The 25,650-nt window shown below is 41.3% G+C and overlaps 1 protein-coding gene across 1 annotated transcript; it reads right to left on the bottom strand.

The window, feature by feature from the left end:
* Nucleotides 1-4,172: 4,172 nt before the first annotated feature.
* bckdk (branched chain ketoacid dehydrogenase kinase) lies at nucleotides 4,173-24,997 on the bottom strand. The gene is made up of 11 exons (XM_017699333.2): nucleotides 24,752-24,997; nucleotides 23,715-23,783; nucleotides 23,375-23,485; nucleotides 20,254-20,301; nucleotides 18,991-19,110; nucleotides 18,698-18,796; nucleotides 17,873-17,946; nucleotides 14,621-14,749; nucleotides 8,178-8,267; nucleotides 6,390-6,545; nucleotides 4,173-4,470 (listed from the first exon to the last, which is right to left on the bottom strand). Exons 1-11 carry the CDS (start codon nucleotides 24,995-24,997, stop codon nucleotides 4,326-4,328), a joined length of 1,287 nt encoding a protein of 428 aa, XP_017554822.1. The 3' UTR covers nucleotides 4,173-4,325.
* Nucleotides 24,998-25,650: the final 653 nt, after the last annotated feature.

Genomic DNA, 25,650 nt, shown 5'->3' with positions numbered 1-25,650 from the left:
TTTTCACGAATAAATACTAATCGAAATTCAGCCCAAGCGCGTCTAAAAGCTCAATCTAATATCACAAAAACGCCTCCGTGTCTTCTGACTGGTCTAAAGCAGGGCTGCCCGAGGTGAAACATCTGTGGTGGACCAAGGGCCAAAAATGACAACAGTAGGTACGGAGCCCCACTGGTGACATCCTGTTTAAATAAAAATAATGCGTGGCCACGACTTAGTAAGGCGTGGGAATGAGATGATGCAATTGTGGCCAAGACCTAGTAAGCCGTGATCTCGTTCCCACGCCTTACTAAGTCATGTCCACGCATTATTTTTACTTATACAGGATGTCATCATCAGGGTTCTTTAGTAAAGGCAATGGTTTCGTTTAGAAATAGATAGATGGTTCTAGATAGAACCATTTCCTGCTTAAATGCTTCTTTCCATTGTGAAATAGTTCTTGAAATACATGGAGAACGTGTTGTATATGGTTCTGAACAGAACCATTCCCGTCACTAATGAACCTTTAAAGAACCATCTTTTTTAAGTCTACTTGAAAATGGTTCTATATAGCACCAAATAGACGTGAAGCTTGTAAGACCTCATTTAAAAAAAATGTCTACATAGAACCATATAACACATTCTCCATCGATCTGAAGAACCAATTCACCATGCAAAGAACCGTTTAAGCATGAAACGGTTCTAAAGAGAACAATTGCCTTTACTGAAAACCGATTTAAGAACCATCTTTTTAAAGAGGGTACTCGTATTCCCAGACAGATTAGCATTTTCTGCTGTTTTGTTAAAAAACACGTAGTCCCATATGGCCAAAAATGAGATTTAAGATGATAAATGAAGTGATAAAATGTGCTTCCGATGTGGTTTTATGGATCCGAAAAACTTCACGTGTGCTCAGGAAAACTCAGAACATGAGGACCATAAGAAAAAAATAGATATGGATATGAAGAGTTATGTTTTATCATAACCTTATATGCCTTTGTTTTCTTAATGCAGTTTTTTTTCTTCCCTACGTCCTACATTGATTTTTTGAGAATCGCGACCTCCAATCAAAGACCAAAATATTGATCTATAAAGCAGTGGTGCTGCCTACCCTCCTGTATGCATCAGAAGCCTGGACCACATACAGTAGGCACTTAAAAGCACTTGAGACATATCAAAGATGCCTCCGTAAAATATTGAGGATTAGATGGGAGGACCGACGCACTAACACCAGCGTTTTGGAGGAGGCACATATTTCTACTATCACCGCCACCATTGCTCAAAACCAACTTAGGTGGGTCGGTCATATTATTCGCATGCCTGACTCTCGCCTCCCAAAACAAGTTCTCTACTCCTAGCTAGCTGTAGGGAAACGGGCCCCTGGAAGCCAGAAGAAGAGATTCAAGGACAACATCAAAACGAACTTAAAAAATTGTCACATAGAACTTCAATCATGGAAAGATGCCGCAAAAGACAGGTTGGGCTGGAGAAATCTTGTCCAAAAGGGTGCTGCGCTGTATAACGTTGACCTCTGCCAGGCTGCCCAAGTCAAACGCAGACTCAGAAAGGAGAGATTAACGTCCAAGCAGGCCAGACCCAAATCTACTACTGCTACATTCCCTTGTCCATATTGCACAAGAATAATTGGGTCCAGAATTGGCCTCTATGCCCATCTAAAGACCCACAAGGACTAAGAAGGAGGACCGTCATACTCGACTACGAGTGACCACTGATGATGATGACATTGATTTTGTACCTGCTTTTGATTGATAACATGTTCGAGTGACATGCTCCTATTAATTTGTGCACCATCTTTGCAAAATACAACAAATATTTATTAGAATTACTTAACTAATTACTACATCATTTGGATCAATATATAAGCAATAACTGCCATATGAAGACAGACAACTAGCACATTGATGCTTTAGGAGAAGACTTCATTTTTTGACACCATTTGAAAATACCAGCAGCCTTTTATATTGTGGTAAATTGCCATTGTGAATGTACAAGTATAAAATGGTCAAATATTCCTTGGAAATTCTTGTTACGTTAAACTTTGAAAGTCAACAATATTTTTTTCCTTGTTCTGTGAAATTACCATTTTGGAGTAAAAGGGTATTTATGTAAGAGTTCAAAATACAGATGTTAAGGAAATAAATAGTTTAAATAGCAGAGCTTCTGGATCACACTTTGATGTTAAACACACCATGTTAGTCGGTCAATAACGTTTAATATTACAGTATTAATTTCATATGTTTGGAACTCATACCTTTAGTCAATAGAAAGATTTCGGCCTGCAAGACTGGAGGAAAATGCTGCATCACACTTTAAAAATAGGCCTAGAACTCATGTGGAGAACATGCAGAATAACTACAAGCACTGTATTTATTCCCCCCTGTCTGTTACTAAGATGCTCACTATCTTAAGTACAATCAATTTCACTTTAGCACCAACATGCAGCAACATGTGAGCAATACATGACAATATTAAGCAAGACGAGGCACAGCAGACCAAGTCACATATGCTGTTTATGTTCCATCTTTGAATAAAAATGACACAGTAAGGCAAACAATCTCTCATTCAGAACTTTATAATGCCCAGGAAACTATGCAGATTTGGCATCTATGGAAAAAAGCCAACAACAAATAAAAAGCCAATAAAATGATCCCATTCTTGACATCATTCTAGACACCTCATGTTATAAATTTGGCCATATACTTACATATGAAGCTGTGTTAATATGTGCATGTTAGTCTTTTTCCATGCCATTACATTTAAGAAAAAAAAAACAAAAAACAAAAAACAAAAAAAAAAAAAAAAGAAACCAACCACTCAAACTACCACATTACAAGGGAAGTTAATACTCATGTTAACCCTGTAGAGGGCAAACTTGGGCAACAAATCTCATTCAATCTTCAACACGTGTACAACCCATCGCATGGCATCTTCGTGAACCAATGCAAACAACTTGTCAACCCCAAAATCCCCCATTACAGGTACAAACCCATTACATACTATTGTCATTAACAACAGCTTGCTCGTGTTAAAGGACTACGTTAGATTAGGTTGGGAAAAAAAAATGCTATTTGCCGTGTCTGTAGCGTAGGTTAATTGCCACAGACAATAGAGTTGACAAACACGCTGACGCACCTGCCCATTGGCATGTAGTATGAGTGTCTTGAATCAGTGATTTTTTTCCTGGTCATTTTTAGAGTAGTGCGTGCTTACTGCCAATGGTAAACAAGTATATGCTACAGATGTGGCAAACAGACATAGATCAGGAAAAAAAAAAAAGAAAAAAAAAAAGTAAGTGCTGAAGTACAATGAGTACCTGCTGTTATGACCAAACTGACCCATTGATCACAAGATATCTTCAAAGGAATCTCTCATGAGACTAATATCTGACCTCTATTGGAATGTGAGCTGAATCAAACCCAGACATCATATCTAAAGAAGAGGGCTGAAGAACATGTATCCTTTCAAAGGAGTAACTACTTAATATCTTATTTTAATTCTTACTTTTAGAGGGATTGAAGGGGGGGAAAAAAAAAAAAAAAAAAAAAAAAAAAAAAAAAAACACCAAACCCTGCATTTGAATTGTGTCAGTAGCCAAGCAGCCTTTTTCCATGCCAAGCATTAAATGTATAGAAAATCAACACCCTCGATTGTAAATGCATTGAAATGTCAAAAGCACACGTGATTAAACAAACAATGGACAACTGCTGAGCAAGAGGCAGCTACTTGGATTTGCCAGTAAGGCAGTAGAACTGTCCTTAGATTTATGTCCAAGACGACGACCAGAAACCATAATGAAGTCCTTTAGTCCATGTTGACACTTGGGTTCCCTCGGAGAAAGCATCTAAAAATGGCTTTCAGGTGTTCAAGTTCATTCATTATCCAAAGGCAAACCAATAAGTGGAATCAATGTAAGCAGACAGCATCCTCTACCAGGAGTGTTTAAGGAGTACTGAATGCTGGGTAACCTCGAGGGTCACCAACTTACTTTAAGTAGAAGCAAAAAGAAAAGTCCCAAAATTTTAAGGCCCCCCCCCCAACTTTTGCTTCATCACAGTGAACATCAACATTGTTTTCCCATGGGAACCACTTCATTCCATTAACAAGCACGGTGTCTGACACTTTCATGCAGGAAAAAAACTGAAACAAAGAAAAAAGTAAACAAAAAGAAAAACTCATCCTAGGGTACATTTAATAGGAGAAAAAGGGAGAGATGTCTGAAGTTAATAAATGTGGTGCTTCCAGGCCTCAGTGAACCTTTAAACCCTAAAAACACAAAAAACCCTCAGCTGTGGTTGGCAGAGTCGCTGTGAACGGCCCTCTTTGCTTCACACTCTGAAGCTCTCTCCCTTTCCGTCAATGTGGCGCAGACGCAGGTACACATCTGTACCAATGCCCTGCATCGACTGGAGGGCCAGAGAACCTCCCAGATATTCCGCATACGCTCGAGAGGTGGGCAAACCAAAGCCAAACCTACAGACAGCAGAGGGAGATGCATTTCAATAAAGTGAATCATGTCCAACATCAAAAGTAGCCCATACTACTAATTCACAATTAGCCATGTCCATAATCTTAAGTAAAAAACCAGCTCACTGATGACAAAACACACTCATACACGAATGTCCTGATGCAGTTTCTTGCCACTGATTGGCGTAACAGAGTGCAATCCAGTTGTACCATCAATGATCATGTAGCTGCATAGCGCACCCTTCAGGTGTAGAGTTAAACCATTCTAACTTAAGATGTACTAGGCTTCCGATTTGAATCAGCTGCATCTTTTACCAGCAAGAGTGTAATTTCCACGACATCTACATATAATTAGCACTAAATAAATAAATGAAAATAAATCAGTAATAATGATAGACGTTTATGGAAAACCATGAAGCATTATATTCTATTATCGCCTTTGAAACATCAACATTAGCTTGTTTGTCATTCATTGTTGATATCTGACAACATCTTATGTTGATGTTAAAGTGATCACCCAGGATTACCACACACAGTACATAGACATTTAAACTGCTAACTTCTGGTGGGGAAAAGAAAAAAAAAAAAAAAAAAAAAAAAAAAAAAACCCACCCATGAATTAAATCGGGCTTAATGAAATTGATACAGATCCTGATAACAGATTGGATCTCAGTTTTTCAGATCGGACATCCCTAATGTTATGTGGAATTTATTAAGCATTGAGTTTTGAGAAGGCTCACAGTGAGGGGGCAGTATTGTAAAGCCAAAACCAAAACCAAGCATTTGCAGTCCAACTGGTCAAATATAGCTCACAGGGAACTAAAGTTCATTAACATTTAGCAGGAGAGCTAAATGTTAATGAACTGTGGTTCCCAGTCCTAGATGGCTGACCAATAATAACCCTGCACCCAATAAATAAAAACTGTCAGTGGTATTATAACAAAGTGGATAGCAACTCTATGAAGTGGTGGGCCACCTAAAATGACAGGGCGGAGTCAGCGGACGCTGAGGCACATAGTGCACAGAGGTCGCCAACTTTCTGCAGGGTCAATGGCTACAGACCTCCAAACTTTGTGGCCTTCAGATTAGCTCAATAACAGTGTGGAGAGCTTGACGGAATGGGTTTCCATGGCTGAGCAGCTGCATCCAAGCCTTACATCACCAAGGACAATGCAAAGCGTCGAATACAGTGGTGTAAAGCACAGCCACTGGACTCTAGAATAGTGGAGACGTGTTCTCTGGTGTGATGAATCACGCTTCTCCATTTGGCAATCCAATGGATGCGTCTGGATTTGGTGGTTACCAGGAGAACGGTACTTGTCTGACTGCATTGTGTCAAGTGTAAAGTTTGGGGGGGGGGGGGGGGGGGGTGTTTTTCAGAAGATGGGCTTGGCCCCTTAGTTCCAGTGAAAGGAACTCTTAATGCTTCAGCAGATCAAGAGATTTGACAATTTCATGCTCCCAACTTTGTGGAAACAGTTTGGTGACGGCCCCTTCCTGTTCCAACATGACTGCACACCAGTGCACAAAAGCAAGGTCCATAAAGACATGGATGAGCGAATTTGGTGTGGAAGATCTTGACTGGCCTGCCCGTCCTGACCTCAACACGGCAGAACACCTTTGGGATGAATTATAGCGGAGACTGCGAGCCAGGCCTTCCTGTTCAACATTAGTGTCTGACCTCACAAATAAGCTTCTGGAAGAATGGTCAAAAATTCTCAAACACTCCTAAACCTTGTGGAAAGCCTTCCCAGAAGAGTTGAAGGTGTTATAGCTGCAAAGGGTGGGCTGACATCATATTAAACCCTATGGATTAAGAATGGGATCTCACCTCAATTTCATATGCGTGTGACGACAGGCGACCAAATACTTTTGACAATATAAAGTATCAATTTTTACCCGTTCGATAGCCAACAAAAGCTTACCCGTGCATGGGGCCAGACTGAGGGCCGCTGTTGGTCATGGTGTTGAAGAGGTTGCTCATACGTGGGTCTTGGGTGCTCTGCTCAGCCGTGCTGAAGTGATAGTCCATTACCTTATCCATTATACTGTGTGGAATGCCCCCACCACGATCAGCGATCCTGTACAAGAAACAGCCAAAAAAGGGCCAGACATTGACTATTGTATCCAAAAATAAAACAGGTGTAAACAAGAAGGTTTAAAAAAAAGAAAAAAGAAAAAGAAATCTGAATTAATTTCTCTTATGCCTGGTGGGGGTCAGACTAGGCTTGGGCAATTTAAAGGCACATTGGCTGCAAAAAGTATGTGGACACTTTCAGCATTAGTAAATTTTAATGGCGTTGTTCAGATTACTTTTTAAAATCTTGAACAAAACTATGTTTCAAAAAGCACTTTTAGCACATCAAACTGACGGTAGACTCTTTGTGGAGAAAGGCTGGAGAATTCAACCAGACTGCACTGAGGGTACTGTAAAGCACAGAGAAAACACTTGAAGTCGGGGTCTGTTTTTCCAACCAAAGGTGTTGAGCTTGTGTTCACTGATTGTATCTTGAAATGAGAAGTGTATTTTGGATGGAAACCTCTAGAAGTCTGAAAAGAAACTACTAACAACTCAAACAATGAACAACATTGATCTTCTAAAATACTTTGCCAAAACAATCTTGGCATGGTCTGTTTAAAATAAACAGACACGGGTTAGGGACAGGTTACACACTGTTTGCTAACACAATGAACTTTTTACATGTCCAAATACCTTTTGGAGCACTAAATGATAAATAACAAAATAGGAACTGTGAGCCAATTCAGATATCCAATATCTTTCATGTACATATTTGCTGATACACATTTTAGAAATGTATAAACTGACTACATCTACCTGGGGGGAAATAAAATCAGTACTTTTATTTTTTTGGGATAACAAATGCAAAAAAAAAAAAAAAAAAAAAAAAAAAAAAAAGAATATCCCAACATGATCTAAACATTCTGCTCTTCCCAAGACCATCATGAAATATTACTTCAAAGCATCAGTCAAGTATAAACATTTATCCAAATGTACAATATTTTTGTACTCTATTAGGTAATGCACAGAGTCTCACACACACACACACACACACACACACACTTTACTAAGAATCTCCCATAAAAGCTGTTGTCAAACACCATTTCAAAACAACTACAGCTATACAAAAGCTCAGCGAGCATAAATCTACCTAAAACAATACTTAGCATCCAAATGGCAAATCTTCCATCTGTTCTGGACTTTTTTTAAGCCCACTTTGAACTGAAATGTAAACAGGCACAGAATGGAAACTAGTGCAATAAGCAGTTAATATGCTGAGTGGCACACTGTAAGACAAACCGTGGGTGTGTGAGCAAAAAATTTGCTCAGCACAAATAGATTACTGTTCAAGACAGCTGGCCACCATCCATGCAAGACAGCTTAATGGACTTCCTTTTCCGTGACTGCACTTTGCTTAATGAACAGTTCTGCCCGCAAATACGGGATAAGAAGATCAGTCAGACAGTGGCCAGTGCTCCATTCCATTCCTTTTGGGTTGTCATGGAGATACATTAGTTCAGCATTACTGATCCTTCCCTCTCATTTGCTCACTTATCTTTTGTGCTACCACAGTAGGCCAACTAGTCACCATTCTGTGCTTGACATTCATGTAATTACCCAATGAATCAAGACATGGTGGGTGGCATGATCTGCAACTAAGCCCAACAGCCTGTAAGTGCACAAAACCACTCACCTGATGACAAAGTCAGTATCATTATTGGCAATGGTTACCACAACATCTGGTATATTGTAAGGGGTGTCCAAGTGGCTCTCCATGGTGGCCCTATAAAACAAGCAGGAAACGTGTTAGGAAGGGGTGTAAAAATAATGGGTGAAATAAAGTCTAAATTTCTTCCTGAAACATTGCATATGGCTTACTGCATGAAAGGGTTCATATTCTACACTTCTCTTGCATTTACATCGTTTGTCCTCATGCCTGTTTAGAAAGATTGTGTGAGTATAATGCACCCAATTCATTTTAAGTGACCCGTCCCTCCCGGATGACTGAACTTCTCACCCTATCTCTAAGGGAGAGTCCAGACACCCTGCGGAGGAAACTCATTTCGGCCGCTTGTATTCGCGATCTTATTCTTTCGGTCATTACCCGAAAGCTCATGACCATAGGTGAGGGTGGGAACGTAGATCGACCGGTAAATCGAGAGCCTTGCCTTATGGTTCAGCTCTTTCTTTACCTCAACAGACCGGTAAAGAGCCCGCATCACTGCTGACCCAGCACCAATCCACCTGTCAATCTCCCGCTCCCTTGTACCATCACTCGTGAACAAGACCCCGACATACTTGAACTCCTCCACTTGAGGCAAGAGCCTATCCCCGACCCAGAGAGGGCTCTCCACCCTTTTCCGCCTGAGAACCATGGTCTCGGATTTAGAGGTACTGATTCTCATCCCAGCCGCTTCACACTCTGCTGCAAACCGATCCAGCGAAAGCTGAAGTTCGCGGCCTGATGTCCCCAATAGGACCACATCATCTGCAAACAGCAGCGATGTGACCCTGAGGTCACCAAACCGGACACCCTCCATCCCTTGACTGCACCGAGAAATTCTATCCTTAAAAATTATGAATAGAATCGGTGACAAAGGGCAGCTCTGACAGAGTCCAACTCTCACTGGGAACGAGTCTGACTTACTGCCGGCTATGCGAGCCAAACTCCAGCTTTGTTTGAACAGGGCCTGAATGGCTCGTAGCAAAGAGCCATGTACCCCGTACTCCCGAAGCACCTCCCACAGAATACCCCAGGGAACAGTCAAATGCCTTCTCCAGATCCACAAAGCACATGTGGACTGGTTGGGCAAACTACATACAGAGCCTTGAGGAACTCCGGGCGGATCTCATCCACCCCTGGAGCCTTGCCACCAAGAAGCTTCTTAACTACCTTAGCGACTTCGGTCTCAGTAATGGACAAGCCTATTCCCATGTCCCCAGACTCGTGTCAATGGGCCGACTTAGTCACTTTCCAAGGCCTCACCAAACTCCTCCCATACACGGGTTTTTGCCTTGGCGACAACTGAAGCCGCAGATCGCTTGGCCTGTCGATACCTGCCACCTGCCTCTGGTGTCCCACAGGCCAACCATGTCCGGTAGGACTCCTTCAGCTTGACAGCATCTCTCACCTGGGGTGTCCACCACCGGGTTTGAGAATTACCGCCCCGACAGGCACCAACTACCTTACGGCCACAGCTACAGTCAGCCGCTTCAGTAATGGAGGAACGGAACATGGCCCATTCTGAGTCAATGTCCCCCACCTCCCCCGATATCTGGTCAAAGTTCTGACGGAGGTGTGAATTGAAGATCAATCTGACAGGTTCTTCTGCTAAATGTTCCCAGCAAACCCTCACTATACGTTTGGGCTTGCCTGGTCTGACCGGCATCTTCCCCCACCACCTGATCCAACTCACCACCAGGTGGTGATCAGTTGACAGCTCAGCTCCTCTCTTTACCTGAGTGTCCAAAACACATGGTCACCACCACCGCAAGTCCGATGACACGACTACAAAGTCAATCATTGAACTGCGGCCTAGGGTGTCCTGGTGCCATGTGCACTTAAGGACATCCTTGTGTTCAAACATGGTGTTCGTGATGGACAAACTGGTTTGCACAGAAGTCCAAAAACTGAACACCACTCGGGTTCAGATCAGAGAGACCATTCCTCCCAATCACACCCCTCCAGGTCTCACCATCATTGCCCACGTGAGCGTTAATGTCCTCCAGTAAGACAATAGAGTCTCCTGGAGGAGCACTTTCAAGCACCCTTCCCAAGGACTCTAAGAAGGCTGGGTACTCTGAACTGCTGTTCGGGGCATAAGCACAGACAGCAGTCAGGACCCGTTCCCCAACCCGAAGGCGTAGGGAAGCTACCCTCTCGTCCACCGGAGAAAACCCCAACATACAGGCACCGAGTCGAGGGGCTATGAGAAAGCCCACACCTGCCCGCCGCCTCTCACCATGGGCAACTCCAGAAAAGAATAAAGACCAGCCCCTCTCAAGGAGATTGGACCCAGAGCCCAAGCTGTGTGTTGAGGTGAGCCCGACTATATCTAGCCGGTATCCCTCAACCTCACGCACCAACTCGGGCTCCTTCCCCGCCAGTGAGGTAACGTTCCAAGTTCCAAAAGCCAGTTTCAGCAACCGAGGATCAGAACGCCAAGGCCCACGCCTTCGGACACTGCCCAATCCACAAAGCACCGAACCCCTACTACTGCAATTTTTGCAATAACAAATTCACAAGAGTTCATCCTCATTAGGCTTCACATAAGAAAGACCTCAGTCTTCTGTCCCCAGGCGTACTTTTCCAACAATTCTCAAGAGTATGGGGAATGAGAGCAAGAAGTCTGAGATGCACCCTCTTCAGAGCCACTCATATCCCTGCGAGACACTGAATCATAGTACCTTGTTGTTTTCTGCTGTTTCCAGATCAGTACTGTGATTCAGACAAATGGGATTACAATGATCGATCAGCAATAAAAAATGTAAATGACAGTTCTCCCTGTATTTATATGTAGTCTATCAGAAAAGACTGAACTTAGTATCTGATACTTGCTTCAGTTTTGCACTAAAGCTACAAAAAAAAAAATCATAAGCCATGCTTTTGTAAGTGCAGTTTTTCTCATGAACACTTCCTGAATTCAGGCCCTTATCCTTCAGCCTGGAGTATAAAGTAACATACTGCAGAGCAGCATATAGAAAAGCAACTCTGACTCCAGAGCAGTGCTTATGTTGAAGGTTGCAAAACATAACCTCAAGGGAAGCAACAGATAGAAGTCTCAAGCTGGGGTTTGCTGCCAAGGACATGCCGTTCCCTCACCAGAACAATGAAAGCGACAAACTCCCAGTGTACTCTCTCTCTCTCTCTCCCTCTCTCTCGCTCTCTCTCCACCACAAAGTCACAAGAGCCGATTCCTCACCACAGGCATAAGAGAATCACAAGGTTTCCATTTGAACTGAAAGGGTTACTCTTCCAGCATTTAACCGTTATGAACTCCACTCATACCGTTTTCTGTCTTATCACTCTTCTGCTTGCCAACTATGCTTACCCACTCTACATCAGAATTTAAAGTACAGGTGTCCAAACTTATCTGCGGATCTTATCAGCTTTACATAAACAAAGCAAGAACTCCCATGACCCGTTGTTGAGGACTGTGACCAAAGGACCAAAAGTGCAATCAGATGTGAAAATGCTTTTTCAGGATAAAAACCTGCAACCACACCAGTGCACAAGATTGTACATCACAATTAATCAAACTAACAGGCCTCTATAATCTGCCCTCAGTGCTAGCAAAAGGTGCACTGGTAACTTGACACTACAGGGAACACGTGCAGGGCTGCTTAAATTAACTGCTGAACAAAAGTAAGGTACAAAAGGCCAGGTACAGCATCTCAGCCCTTTTTCCTTTCCCTTTCTTTTCAAAATGTCTCAAATACTCAAAGCCCGTCTGCTCATTTTCTTGATTCTCTATTATGTATAGTTTTTGTGGTGTTTTATTATGAGCTGGACACAAAAGAATGATTGTCTTTTCTGTTAAAAGATTTTTGAATGTACTGTTTTCTGCCGTTTTCCTCTGTTAGGTTCGAGTTGGATGGGACTAAATTTGGCACAGGTAACAAGAGTACCAATAAGAAATAGCAATATGTATACGTCAGCTATTTGCGTTCCTCTAAGTTTTTCTAAATTTGTTACTGGTGCTTGTTATGAAGGCTTATTACATTGTTGTTTGTATCACAATTAGATGCAACTTCCAACATGCATTAGCTACCCGTTGCAGGATCCTACTATAAGAAATTAACATTAATGAGTACTCGATACCTTAAAATGTCCACCTTAAAATGTAGGAATAAAAAAAAACTACGAAGTTAGTTACTCCCCTAACTTTAAGGCTCACAGCATTTCCCCACAAATCTACAGACACAATGAACACAAGAAATTTCTCTGTGTCCACAAATATGACCATGCTGAATCACAACGGGAGCTCCATTTTAGAAGCACAGTCCAGCAAGTTAACTATCCAGCCATAGGTTACAGATATAACGTTAGTGCTGAGCGTTCAGATATTGGACAAAATATACAGGTCGTAAAATGAAAGCCTGAGTTCTCCAAAATTAGCTGCAAAACGTAATCAGAGCTCTAAAATGGCCATTAGAAAGCTTGTTCTCCATTTTGAATACCATTAAAAGAAAATCTCTGGGGCTGCAGCGCTTGGGTTATACTGACTTTTCCTCCTTTAGATCCTTCATGTCCATTTGATTATATTTGACTTATTTTAATCTCCCATGTCTGTTTTGATCTCTTCCTTTCTCTTGGGTATTGGGTGGCAGGTTAAGGCATGCTCATGTTCAACTGACTGAATGTACTGACAATGTTTTGAGTAGAAAATAAATGAAGGGTAGTCTCCAATTTTGTACAGTATTGTCTTTTCATTGCATGTTTTAATTATATGCAGCCAAATAACAGAAGCACAGGGGGGGAAGAAAAAAAAAGAAAAAAAGAAACAAAAACCACCCTACATCACGGGGGGGGGGGGCGCGTGTAGAACCTGTAGTGAGCCATACAGTTTCATTAGACACAAGACACAGCAGTGGGTTGGTGCAGAAGTGAAAAGACATTTGACCTACTTTTGGCAGTGCCAGGATTCCTAAACAATTCAAGGAGAAAGTAGCCTGCATCTGCAAGGTTGCCCTGACCGAACTTCTCAAAAAGCCATTCATAAATAAGACCAAAAGCTCCACCCCAAAAAAAAAAAAAAAAAAAAAAAAAAAAAAAAAAAAAAAAAAGAGGATTAACAAGTACTTTCCAAGTGGAGGGTTCCCAGCAGGGTAACAATGATCCTTCCAGGGGAAAGTTCCACCATAGCAGACCACACTGTCTCCAACTAACTCTAAGGGAAAATGTCACCCACTAAATGCACAGTCATGCCTCGGTGCTGTATCAAGTTTTTGGAAATGAGGCATGTAAATATGAAGAATGTTTAAGACTCCACATAACATAAAAGGTCTACACTAATTAAAAGGCTTTCCAAGAAATGCATACGCAAACCAGTAATGTGGAGCTGCAGCAAAAGATGGGGCAAATTTCCAGCAAATGCCAACTGGAAGAACGGCCAGTGTGGGTGTCCAAAAAGCACATTAGAGACCCCAGCTTTGAATTTGTCCTTTACCTGACATTAAAGAGAACAGTAAATGGCTCACCGAGCCGCAATTAGAGATAATAAACGGCATAAATGGTATTCCGGTCACATCCTACAAAAGCTGCAATATACAATTGTATGCAAAAGTTTGAACGTCCTTGGTGAAACTATGCTTTGTTAATCTGCTAAGAGAAAATAAGTTCGCCACCACAGAGAACACACATTTCAATGCACAATTGTTTGCTGAACTTGACATACTGAGAAAAAGAACTGCTGATGGCAAGATACATGGATACAACCATTTTTTATATCCCGTGACATGTCATATGTGGCTTCTTCTGTCCGGTGCCCACTGTAATTAAGCCCCTATAAAACCTAGAAAACAGCTGTCACAATTCATTTAAAATAAGCAAGGAACCACATTTCCATCCACAAGTGCTAATCCTCTGCCAAATGACATTAAATATTTTATGTTCAATTAAATGTTGTAATGTTAAATACACTAAGGGCTGAAACATTCAGTAATTTTGACAAATGTTTCCACTGTCCATTTTTTGTTTCCTTTTTCAAAGTGGCATCCAAACTAGAGGGAGTTAATGACATAATCTGAACAGGGTAGTAAGTCACGTATAGTGTTGAACCCAAGTGAGCATGGTAAATGGTAGCGTTCCCCACATGACAGTATTCTGATATATTGAGGTATTCCGCAAAGAACGCACAGACACTGGCAGTTCCCTGTCAGCAAACACTTCCCCTACAAAAATCCCAAAAGTTCACCATGTTACACCAACATGCAGACAGGACTTCACATTTAGAGGCTATCAATTATGTGAATAAACAACTGGCATATGGGGTTTTGCAGGCCTAAATACACAAATCTTGGCTACAGTAAGTACTATGAGCCACAAAGTCTTTTCTTGCATATTAAAACACCAACTGCTCTTATGTTGTTTGCGCCCTTTGATCATTATTTTGACAGTACTAATAGCGGTGTTACCTCATGGCATTCTTCAGGAGCTCAGGCAGTATGTAGTCTAGAGGAAGAGGGATGAAAGGGAAGCGGGCCGCCACATGGCCGTTAATTCGAACTTGCGGCGAGTTTCCATATTGGTGCTCACACAGCCGCCTGTCAAGAGTTAGAAAGGAAAACAAGATGAAGGAACACTCAAACACATATCCAGCTGGTTCTGTGGCACCCTGTACAAGAAAAAACAGCAGATTTGCTCCCAGCGAGCTGAGGACTCTTTTCACTGTTGTGTTACCTGTGCAGTCATCTTGGAGATGTCTGGACTATGTTACCTCTAGACAAATGACTTCAGCCCTTTTCATTTACTCTGTATCCAAATGATTCTCATCAATCAAAGGAACTCCCACATCAACAGCAGTTCAAATCATGAGCCTTAAATCACTTATTTAATTTAGTCTGTAATATACACTTATGGGCATATGATATAAACTTTCATTTCCATTAAAGATATTAGTTTTCAACAATAGCTGGTCTACAGACCTACATGTGGAATATTTTGGTAGATGCATCAAAAAAAAAAAAAAAAAAAAAAAAAAAAAAAAAAAAAAAAAATAAAAAAAATAAAAAAAAACACCCACCAGTTGGTGCAGGCACAAAAGTATTAGTCTAACAAACTGGTGTATACGTGACTCCAGACCACGTAACTGGGAGGAGCTTGCTCTCACTGCATTGTATGCACACAGGCAGGCTTATATGCTGGGCTTTTGATCTTGGTACTCCAGAGGATTGAGAGGGAGTGAAAGCATGGGTTTGCTGACTCATCTGGTACTCTGAAGATGGGCATTAGCCACATTGTTCCAAAGCAGTCAGTCAAGCCTCGTTTCCAGAGGCTCTCAGAGCTGCCCCAGATTCACAGAGGATTCCCATTGTACCAAGAATGAGATAGGCATTTTAGATAACCCAGAGAAGATCTGTGAACACAGGTTTTCAAGTGTGGGAAGAGAGAGAGAAAGAGAGAGGAGAGGAGAAAGAGAGAACCACACACACACACACACACACACACACGACATGTTTGCATAGCAGCTGCACATGTTTGTGGTCAAGAGCTAGAACAGTATGTGAACTTGCAGCATGTGCATGTGACCCTGAATGAATGCATACGAGAAGCAGATCTTCATTCTGTGTAGATACACTACACACTGTTGCAGGAGTGTTATTCATGCATAACCAGGACTACATAATGCATAAGCCACATCATACCATAACCATCATACATAGACTATTACCAATATGACTGTTAGCCTCTCGTTTTACAAAGAATACACTTTTAATACTTAACAGTTCTGGTAGAATACTCTGTACAGCAGTTCTGCTAGTACTGGTTGAGCAACATCACAACTGTGCTCTGATTACGTCATACACTGATTATGCTGTTCAGTATCAGAGAACACTTCAGTACTGTACAAGTTGTACTGAACACACTGTCTGATACTATTTTTGCTGTCTAGAAATGGCACTATCCTGACAGCAACTGGTTAGCTCAAAGCATTTTCATGATATGATGAGATTTAATACGCTGGAACAGACAAGTAGTGTCACATTTAAAAATAATTAATAAATAAATAAATAAATAAATAAATAAATAAATAAATAAATAAATAAAAATCTTGATTGAAATGATTTTTATTCAAATCCAACTTAAGCCTAAGAATGCTTCCTTTTTAACATTATGTAGTTACTCAGTAATTCTTTAAGTACTGACGATATCCACAACATGCTTAGGAAAAAAAGGGTACTGTGACAATTTATCATGATAATGATCATTGTAATGCATATCCCTACTATAATGCCTTAGATTCTAATGCATCATTGTAGGGCTATTTAATTTTTCGACCCCTTTGGACGTTTCTCTTTTGGCCACTAACCAAAAAGTTTTGGCTGCTGACATTTCTGTGCATCGTTACTACCACCACCAAATGAAATATTGTGCAGCCCTACTGTGTACTAAGCATACTGCTCCTGTGAGAAAGCTTATTGTTATGATATTCTATTGTAATGAAAACAAGTGTGTATTAAAATCAGTTCATCTCATCCACATACAAGTGGTCGTGCTCAATTCCTTGCACCAAAACCTCCAAGATAGAAAGTATATAGTCTAATTCAGTCATAGCTTTGAAATCTTTGCTCACAAAAACACCGGCATGGTAATTCTCCCAGGTAACGAGCGAGCAAGAGAGACAGCAAGCGAGAGAGACACTAGAGCAAGACACAACAAGGCTTATGAAAACATTTGAGTAGATAGCCAGGTCAGTATTCCAATGGAAAACGTGTCCTTCCTCATATGGTAACTTCCCTTGTTTATGTCACGTGTTCTCGGTTTATGATCGCTCTGTGCTCCAAACTGAGGTGACGCAAGTTCTGCTCATAGGAACAGAAAGTTGGCCTGTGTACTTTCATAAAGGGGTTCAGAGAAGATATATTGAAGATACGCATTTTGTCCAAATATACCTTGGCAGGAATAACAGATGCAGTGAGTTATTACTGCCTATTCAGCATTAGTTATTCCCTGACCTAAAGGTGAGACACACAGGATAGATCACTGCTACTTTCTTAAATGAAAGAGTTTTGAAATAGCTGAGCAGCTTCTGTCAAAGTTCAAAGTTTTTCTGGCCACAAATGAAGGATTTGAAAGCTGATATAACACTGCATAACTCAACTATGTACAAAAACAGATCAAATGCATATGAAAAATCATGTTTGAAGATGACCATTAGAATTCACTGTTGCTTTTCAGGACACTTTTTTCCACTTTTTATATTCAGCAGTATGTTACACACGGTCAGAAACCAAAGTTTATTTGAAATTAATAGCTTAACACAGTTTAAGGAAAAGGTGTGTAGATTTAGACAGTTCATACAATACTAACTGGTGGACTAAAAGCTTCCGTTACTTCTCAGCTACATTAGGCTCATAACTCAAAGTTACAAAAACAAAACTAAAGAAGCCAACTTGGGACACTGAACTCGTCCTGGCTGAGTTAAAACATTGTCAACAAACAGCGTAAAAATTTATTTTTGGCTAAACTTTCACTTTAGAAAAGCTAGAGTTCAAGGTAAAAGAATTGCTTAATAACCACAAAGCAAAACCTTGCTAATCAGAGCTTTGCAAATACAGGAGATTTGAGGCAAACTAGATGAAAAGTAGCTATAGATACAGGGTAGAGAGAGGACTAGGACAGATACGGAGGAGGGAGATATGAAGAAGGCAGAGTGAGAAGCTTACCGTGCAAAGTCCACCCACTTCTCAATGATCTTTTTAGGAGACAGACGCCTACAAATGATGCCCACATACTCAGGCTGAATGAGAGAATAGAAAAGTTTAATTAAGACACCACAATAACAGCAGTTAGGAAAGCACAGTAGTTTAAATAAGTGAGGCTTTCTGCACTTTAAGCTCATAGCAATTCAAAAATGAATAACACGGGCGCTCATTACACTGAGAAACTCATATGCATATGTAAATAATTACTCAAACTGAGCCTCTTGAGTGAGCTGGGCAATGATGTCACAGGTCCATCAACACAATCCCGTTACAGATATGACAGTGTTGAGCAAAAAAAAATAATTCAGCATTCCTGACAACTGAAACCTGCTTCATCACAGACTGTTGAACTAAGGGATTAGGGAGTAAGCAATGAAGCTGGTGCTACTGCTGAGGTTCTTCCAGTCCTGTAACTAAAGCACTCAAAAGAGATGGATAAGTCATCTGGGGAAATAACTTGTGATTATGTAGGAGATCTATGATCTCAGAAGCTCTAATGTCTGTAGTTTTCACAGCTCAGTTCGCTCAGGGGGTGACTACTACTGATCATCAGTTTGTGTCAACCTGATGCTCCTTCAGCAAAAGTACTCCAGTTCAAATTGACCAATCAAACAAAACCTGCCTATAGACACAGCTGTGTGCCATGCTGTTATTGTTATTGAGTATAGTGCCCATCACCCATGCGAGTATCCAGGGTTATGAGGTTTCAATTTAGGTTACCTGTGGGAATTTTTGACCTCTGGGGTCTAAACAGTGAGATCAAACAATAGAGAGAGAAAAACTTACGTTTTCCTCATGAAGGGATAGATGGTGTGTAGCCAACATGCGAATGCCCAGACGCGACGTCAGCGTTGTGTCCAGAAAATTACGGATCAGTGCCTCATTCTGACAAACATAACATACATGTTAATAAAAGAACAAAACATTATATACATACATAAATAATATTATAATTACTAAACATTAATTGATCGAGGTGACGTATCGAATAAATGTTATTTTACTAAATGGCAAATGATTTGTCAACAGGCAAACAATGAAACAGAGGCCAAAGGAATGTGCATCAACTGGATTCTTACTTGAATGTGTTTACGACACTCCCTGAAACCCTCTGCAAGCATGGTGACCACATCTTTATGGTCATCAAGGAGCTGCTGAACGAGCTTGCTATAGCGCGCCTCTGTGTCCTGGTCTTTAATCTGAAATAAAGTGGAAAGTCCAGCACTTCATTTAAGCAAACCCAAAAACAGTGGAGGGCATAATGGCAAAAAAGGGAATCATGATAGCTGAAGAAAATACATGATACGTATCATGATATCATATTTAACTTGCATTGAAGTTGAAACAGACATGATGCTTCAGTGGGGTCACATTTAAAAGTGACAGTGGGATATAAAGGACTGCAATTTGAGCTTGAGATGCATGGATATGGGAACTATGTGCCATTTCATTTCATAATTTGTCCACGTTCATGTCTGCTACATAACCGGTCAAAAATGTATTTTAAAATTCCAGATGTGTAAAATTTGACTGCTCTGTTGCGCCAATAAATGCATCAAACAATGATTGACATTCGTCTGTGCGTTGCAGATAAAGAAAAAAAAAAAGAAAAAAAAAAAAAAAAAAAAACACCAAACTGACACATCAGGCATCCTTAAATTGATTCAAGTTCATGACTGGCTAACAACTTGTCCAAAATGTTCAAAGCTACAATGCTCAGGAACCTTTTAAGCTCCCTTTAGATTTAAAAAAAAAAAAAAAATGCAGCTCTCCTTATTATGCAAGAACTGAAAATACCCACAATATGTTTATGTAAGATTTCATCTTAAACTTTATGGTGAAACATATCACCCATCTCTACTCAAACCTAGTTCGCTTGAGCAACGAACCAGTCAGCAATAATTTTGACACCCAAGAGAACACCGACAGCAAGACAGAAAAAAATGCAATAGATTGCTCAACCTTAAAAACTCAGACAGAGTTAGCTGGTGGGAATGAGCTTCTCATTTTGCTTTTTTACTCAAGTTTCAAAGCTCAAAAGCAAAACTGTTTCAAGTACAGCCACTGCTATTCCTGACAAACCATGGCAGCACCACAGAAAGCTTCTCACATTCTTACACAACTCCAGAAATCTACCATGAGCAAGCACTTCATACAGTCAACAGGGGATTAGATGTTGCTCTGAAGGGGACAGTCCATCTGAGCCAAGCCCCCCCGTCGTCTCTCCAGTTACAGTGCAGTCTAGGACATGTTTTACTTATGAAAGATCTAAAAGTAGACTGTATGAACTTGACCTAACCTTTGGGAACTAAAATCAGTCTGGACTGGGGGCAGGTACTCACCGCCGGGAAGTCGCTCAGCACGTGATAGGCGCGGATGTAAAGCTCGTGCTGCGGGGAGGAAGAGAAAGGGCAGAAAATATGGTTAGAGTCTGAAGGAACTGATGGGGCCCACAGCTGTTTTTCCATTGCCCCCTAATAACATTCGAAGAATCCCCTCCCTACACACATGTTCGACATTCTATTTGGGTTCCAGGAACATCCACAAGATGAAAGTCCTGGAAAACAGTTCACGCCTAGAGTTAGCAGAAAACACGATGTACCCTCAGATTTTCTGCAGAATTGTTATCACTTGCAAATCTAGCAAAGACCTCTCAGTGAGACTGCCAGTATATCAGGTCACATGAAAAGAAAACGTCTAGCATGAATGTTTGACAACTTCATGAACCTCAAACACCGAGGCAACACTTGCTTCTTTCATGCAAGAAACCAAGGAATGAACGTTCTTCCTCAAAGAACAATAGAGAAAAACAATCTACAAAAAATGAGCTAATAAGCTCCTTTCCTAGAGCGTCCAGTTCCGTGCAGGGAGGATGTAGGTAAAAGTTCATCGAGAGGAAAGACTTATTGTAAACAAGTTGGAAGGAGGGAGGGGCCTCTTTGTGAAGGCAGTCTCAGACAAAACGTTCACATTTGGTGAATTCATAACCAGACACAGCTGGTGCTTGATTGACTGCAACTGTAATCCCACTGATTGAACCTTTGTTTGCCTAAATAGAAGAACGCCTGAAAGAAGCAACTGTTGTCTCAGTGAGACAGAGTGTAGCCAAAAAGAAGAGATACAAGTGGTCAAGGATATTAGCACACGCTAGTTCTAACCAGACACCACCACATATTTATTCATGCTACAAAGGTTGTGAAGCGGTCGTCGCCAGGCATTCTAATCCATCTATGTCTGGCCATTTTAAAACACACTTTATGGGCAATGTTACATTTTTGATAAACTCTGACGGACCTGACAGTGGCCATAGAAAAAGAGAAGTGCTACAGCAATTCAGCCACTTATTTCCTCTAGCCATTTTCACTTAAGACACTGTTAGAGGTTCATGATGTTTGAACAATAAACTTTCTCCAGTTCCTCATAATGCTAATGTTTAGCCTCAGATTATGGAGCAAGGTAAATAGTTGACACTGCAGAAACGTGTGCATCTTACATAAAAGGTGTAATAATAATAATAATAATAATAATAATAATAATAATAATAATAATAATAATAATAATAATACTTATTAAGCACACTTCTGTAAAAGTTTAGCTGGGCTGGAGATGATGTCATCCTGGGGGGGTGGAGATTAGCTAAGTGACATGAAACCAAAAAAAGAACACTCCATTAATATCTTTAAATGCAGATAAGCTTCTGAATGGCAACCACTGATAATCTTATCTTATTGTGAGAACTACGGAAATTTTACTTGGTCAACTTATCTAAATAGCGGACCAACAAGACTGCACATTCATGGAATTCAGTAACACGAAGGACAATGTTGCAGCAGGTAAGGGAGTATATGTGTAAACATTAATACAATAAACTGTCTCAATCATTCAAAACCAAACTAAATCTTTTAGTCAATGTGGGTTTAATCAGATGTTGAGCTACTGCCAGCACCATCATGAGCCAATGCTAGAGCCTTGACGTTACGATAAGGTCATCTGTGCAAGTAAATTACTGCCCGCTCAGTAGATAATGTGCCGACATGTTGTCCTGTTAAGGGAACGGTTCTGCCAAAAAACTAAATTTACAAACTTTTTTCCCCCGACTCACCACAGAAGTACCCCCCACTTTGAGGTCTAGGTTTTGCTTCAGTTTAGAACTGGAACAGCCAGGCTAACAGTGCTAACAAACACGAACACAGTAGTCACCCAATTTTTAACAGCCCATTACTGAACTAAAGTACTGTAGCTGTGTTAAAGCGGAAAAAGCATAAAATGTGCATCAGGGTTGAGAAACATTACTTTAAACCACACTGATAAGCCTGTGCAACCTTATTAAAGACTTGGTTTAAGCAGGTGGAGAGACGTTTTGGAGATCACAGAAAGAAACTGAGCTGTTAGTGTGACTTATAAATTCTAGTGTTTGTTAGCAACTGTAGCTCCAATTCTAAGCTAAAGAAGCAAAATCTGGAAAACAACCATGTCTGGGCTGAGTGAGTAGAGCAAGGAGAAAACTGGGTCAACTGGATTTTTGCCAAACAATTCTATATGGCAATGAAAGACTTTCCTGTTTGTCTGCCTTTTTTTATTACGTTATTTATCTGGCCTTCAGTTACATGTATCAAGTTTCTGTAATTTGTATATACACACACACACCACACACACACACTTGCTGAAATTAGTGTGAACCTGTCTTGGGACTTTTGAATCCAGGCTCATGCTGTACCCAAAAAAAATATAATTAACTGTACAAAAAGAACACCTTGTATCATCTTTGGCATCTTTCCAATGTAGAAGGCATAAAAAAATATAATAAATAAATAAATAAATAAATAAATAAATAAATTCAAGGTGATTGGACAGAGGCTTTTATAGTAGATCTACGAACTGCTGCCTAAAATACCCTGTATCCCATGGTTTTCAGCATAAACCTTTAATATTTACAGTTCTTTATGAGAGAAGAGTTCTTTTAGAGAGATGACCCTACAAGAGCACACTGTAGAAGCTGTCCAGAGGCCAACCTTACCATGAACTAATGTTCATCTAAATATGCATTAAAGGAAGCACTCAACGTGTGCCCCAGACTGCTAATGCCAACGTTAACAGCACTGCTTTTCAAGAGTATCTGCCACAGTAAGAGAGACAACTCTTACAGCCAATCAGGAGTTACTGTGACTCCACCACCACTAAAACACAAAATATGTGTTTACCCTGCTAATGTCAAGCCAATGCTGGGCTGGATGTGGTCTGTGGGCTGTTTCAGCAATGCTTGCTATGTAATAAGAAGCAGGACACATGACGCAAGGACTTTACGCCCAGTTAAAACTGGTTTCATGTGCCATCACTTCCATACTGTCCATTACCTCTAAGAGTGGACCTTTCTAGTAGACCCATTAGACTAGACTACCAATGCACTAATCCTGGGGTCAAAGCAGACAGCAAAAGTGAGAAAGCACAACAAAAAGAACTCACCACTTGCAGGATGGTGGGGTTGCAACCGATAATAAAAGGCAGGCTGCGGAAACCTTTGATACGATGAGCGATACGTACAGGCAGTTCTTTGTGCAAGTACTTGGCACTGCTCTGTAAACAGGACACATATCATAAATCAGTAGACAACACAAGGATTAACCATGCCAGACAACTGAACATCATCCACAGAGAACACCAAGTTAATGCAAAACAGAGGCACGATAGACATGCCATATTAGGTCGTAGCTTACAAGAAGTGATCTAGTTCTGCTACACAGTCAAAGCAAATGCTTAAAATAGTTTAAAAAGCAGGTAATTAGAAAAGAGAGGCTGCAATTACCAAGATATGGCTTCCATCTGGAGACTTGCCTGCATACAGTAAGGTGCTTGGTGTGAGTCTAACAGAAGGCTGAGGAGACAAAAGGAGTTTGATGGGATTGTGTAGGCCATCTTAATTACAGAAACAAATGAATTATAACCACACGAGTACTAGCACAGTAAATATACCAAGACTGCTCTTCAGACTTCAGGTGCATTACTGGCTATAGACGGTGCACCGTTCTAGACAATCCGAAGGGAAGGTATTACCTTGCATAACATTTAGAGGAGTGAGTGTAAATTATATATTAGTTCATGACTTGGAGGACAAATGAGACAGAGGACATACTTTAACCATTCGGCCACCATCCATGTAGAAGAGTCACAAACATTAAAGGGGAATTCCGCAGATTTTTCTAAAGTTCTGCATACTTTAGTTGTTGAGATGTAAACCAAGTCATTCAGAATGGTTTGATGCGAAAAGGTGCATCGTAGAGAAATGGACCACCTCAGATTTCTTTACAGTGGCGGTGATAAGAACCAAACGCCTGGTGTGCCGTTTGATTTACCATCCAAACCCACCAGTGAACGGATGTTCCTTCTGAGTTTTGTGTGTAACGCTGACGGTAAAACTGTTAACTAGAAGTCTGCGAGCTGACCTTGTGCTGAACTGCCGCTGCCGGGAAGACCTTTGTATGATATTGACACCAGGCTGAGCCTGCCATTTACTCGTCCCGTCATCTGGGGCATACGGTTAATGTGTGTACATCGAGCTCAGAGAAATGACAAAGTACCGTTAAGCTAAGCTTTGCTAAACCGGCCAGGCTAATCCAATACCCTCCCTACTAACTTACTGGTCCCCGATAACAAGGCGGTATCCCGACAAGATAACGCAGCAGATATTCCCCCATTCGCGGGGTATACAAGGCTAACGGCTTCTCACTCGAGTTTCCGGTTCCACCTTAAGTCGTGCAGCCGTTGCACTGTGGTCCATGCGCCAGATAAGCGACGTTACTGGACGCTGGGTCCACTCTCCAGCACGAGACACGTTAACGTTACCTTCTCAGCGGACGCGTCGATGGCCGACTGGTTGTAGAAAGACGTCACAGTTTTAGATCTCTCTCTGGCCAGCTCTGAGTAGCTCGAAATGGACGACGTAGACCGAAACCTTGCGGTAACGCCGATTTCTAGAGCCGAACGGAGGCCAACCGTTTTCTGGGATGATGGAGGCAGCAGAAACCCCATTATCCTCGGAGCTCCGCTGCCCAGCGCCTGCACAGCCCTGCCCGCCATCCTGCGACGCATTCTCGCTGCTCTTTCCGAACCAAACACGGTTCCCCTTTCCCTGTAGCGTGAACCAACCGACCGGCTGTTACCAGGCCATCTAAAACGAGTGGTGTTGTGCACAAAGGCACGTAGCTGCCCACTACAGCCCCATAGCACCAGGGAAAAGAACACAACGAGCTTTATGTATGGCAACGCCAGGTGGTGTCAGGAAACGCAATCTACTGACCAATCAGAGCGCCCGGGGGGGGGGCGGGACCAACCAATGACCACGCCTTTACGTATTGTATCGTTGAAAACAATGAGAAAAGCGCAGCTTGCTTAGTTGGTGAATTGGTCAAGACCGGGAGCCGTAGATCACATCTAAATTAAAACGTTATAGCATGTCATTACACTCCTCTCCATTAACGTTAGAGAACTGCGCATTCAAAAAGTAGCATTTTGAGCCTGAACATGTGGCCAATGTACATAAACAGGCTTGCAGAGGTCTGCTTAACAGGACAGATTTAGGCCAAGACCACCCTCCCTGGCAAATTAACCATAAACAACTGGTAGTTAGTAGATCTGTACTGCCTAATGCTTTTTACATTACAAGAGGTTCTGATCCTTTTTGCCTACATACATGCAGAAGATTGGGCACCTCTGCTCAAACAGCATATTTTGTTGATTTTCTA

This window comes from Pygocentrus nattereri, chromosome 23 (genome assembly GCF_015220715.1).
Source record: "Pygocentrus nattereri isolate fPygNat1 chromosome 23, fPygNat1.pri, whole genome shotgun sequence".
Lineage (NCBI taxonomy): Eukaryota > Metazoa > Chordata > Actinopteri > Characiformes > Serrasalmidae > Pygocentrus > Pygocentrus nattereri.
Note: the sequence above shows the minus strand (reverse complement) of the source record. Positions and strands in the feature narration are given on the sequence as shown.

Bases quoted from the DNA above. Each gene is read 5' to 3' on its own strand.
- bckdk (XM_017699333.2), bottom strand. From the start codon at position 24,997: ATGCGTCGCAGGATGGCGGGCAGGGCTGTGCAGGCGCTGGGCAGCGGA. The intron at 19,111-20,253 runs GTGAGTACCTGC...ACTTTATTTCAG, and splicing joins TGCTGAGCGACTTCCCGGCG to ATTAAAGACCAGGACACAGA. The intron at 8,268-14,620 runs GTAACACCGCTA...CTTGTTTTATAG, and splicing joins CTCCTGAAGAATGCCATGAG to GGCCACCATGGAGAGCCACT.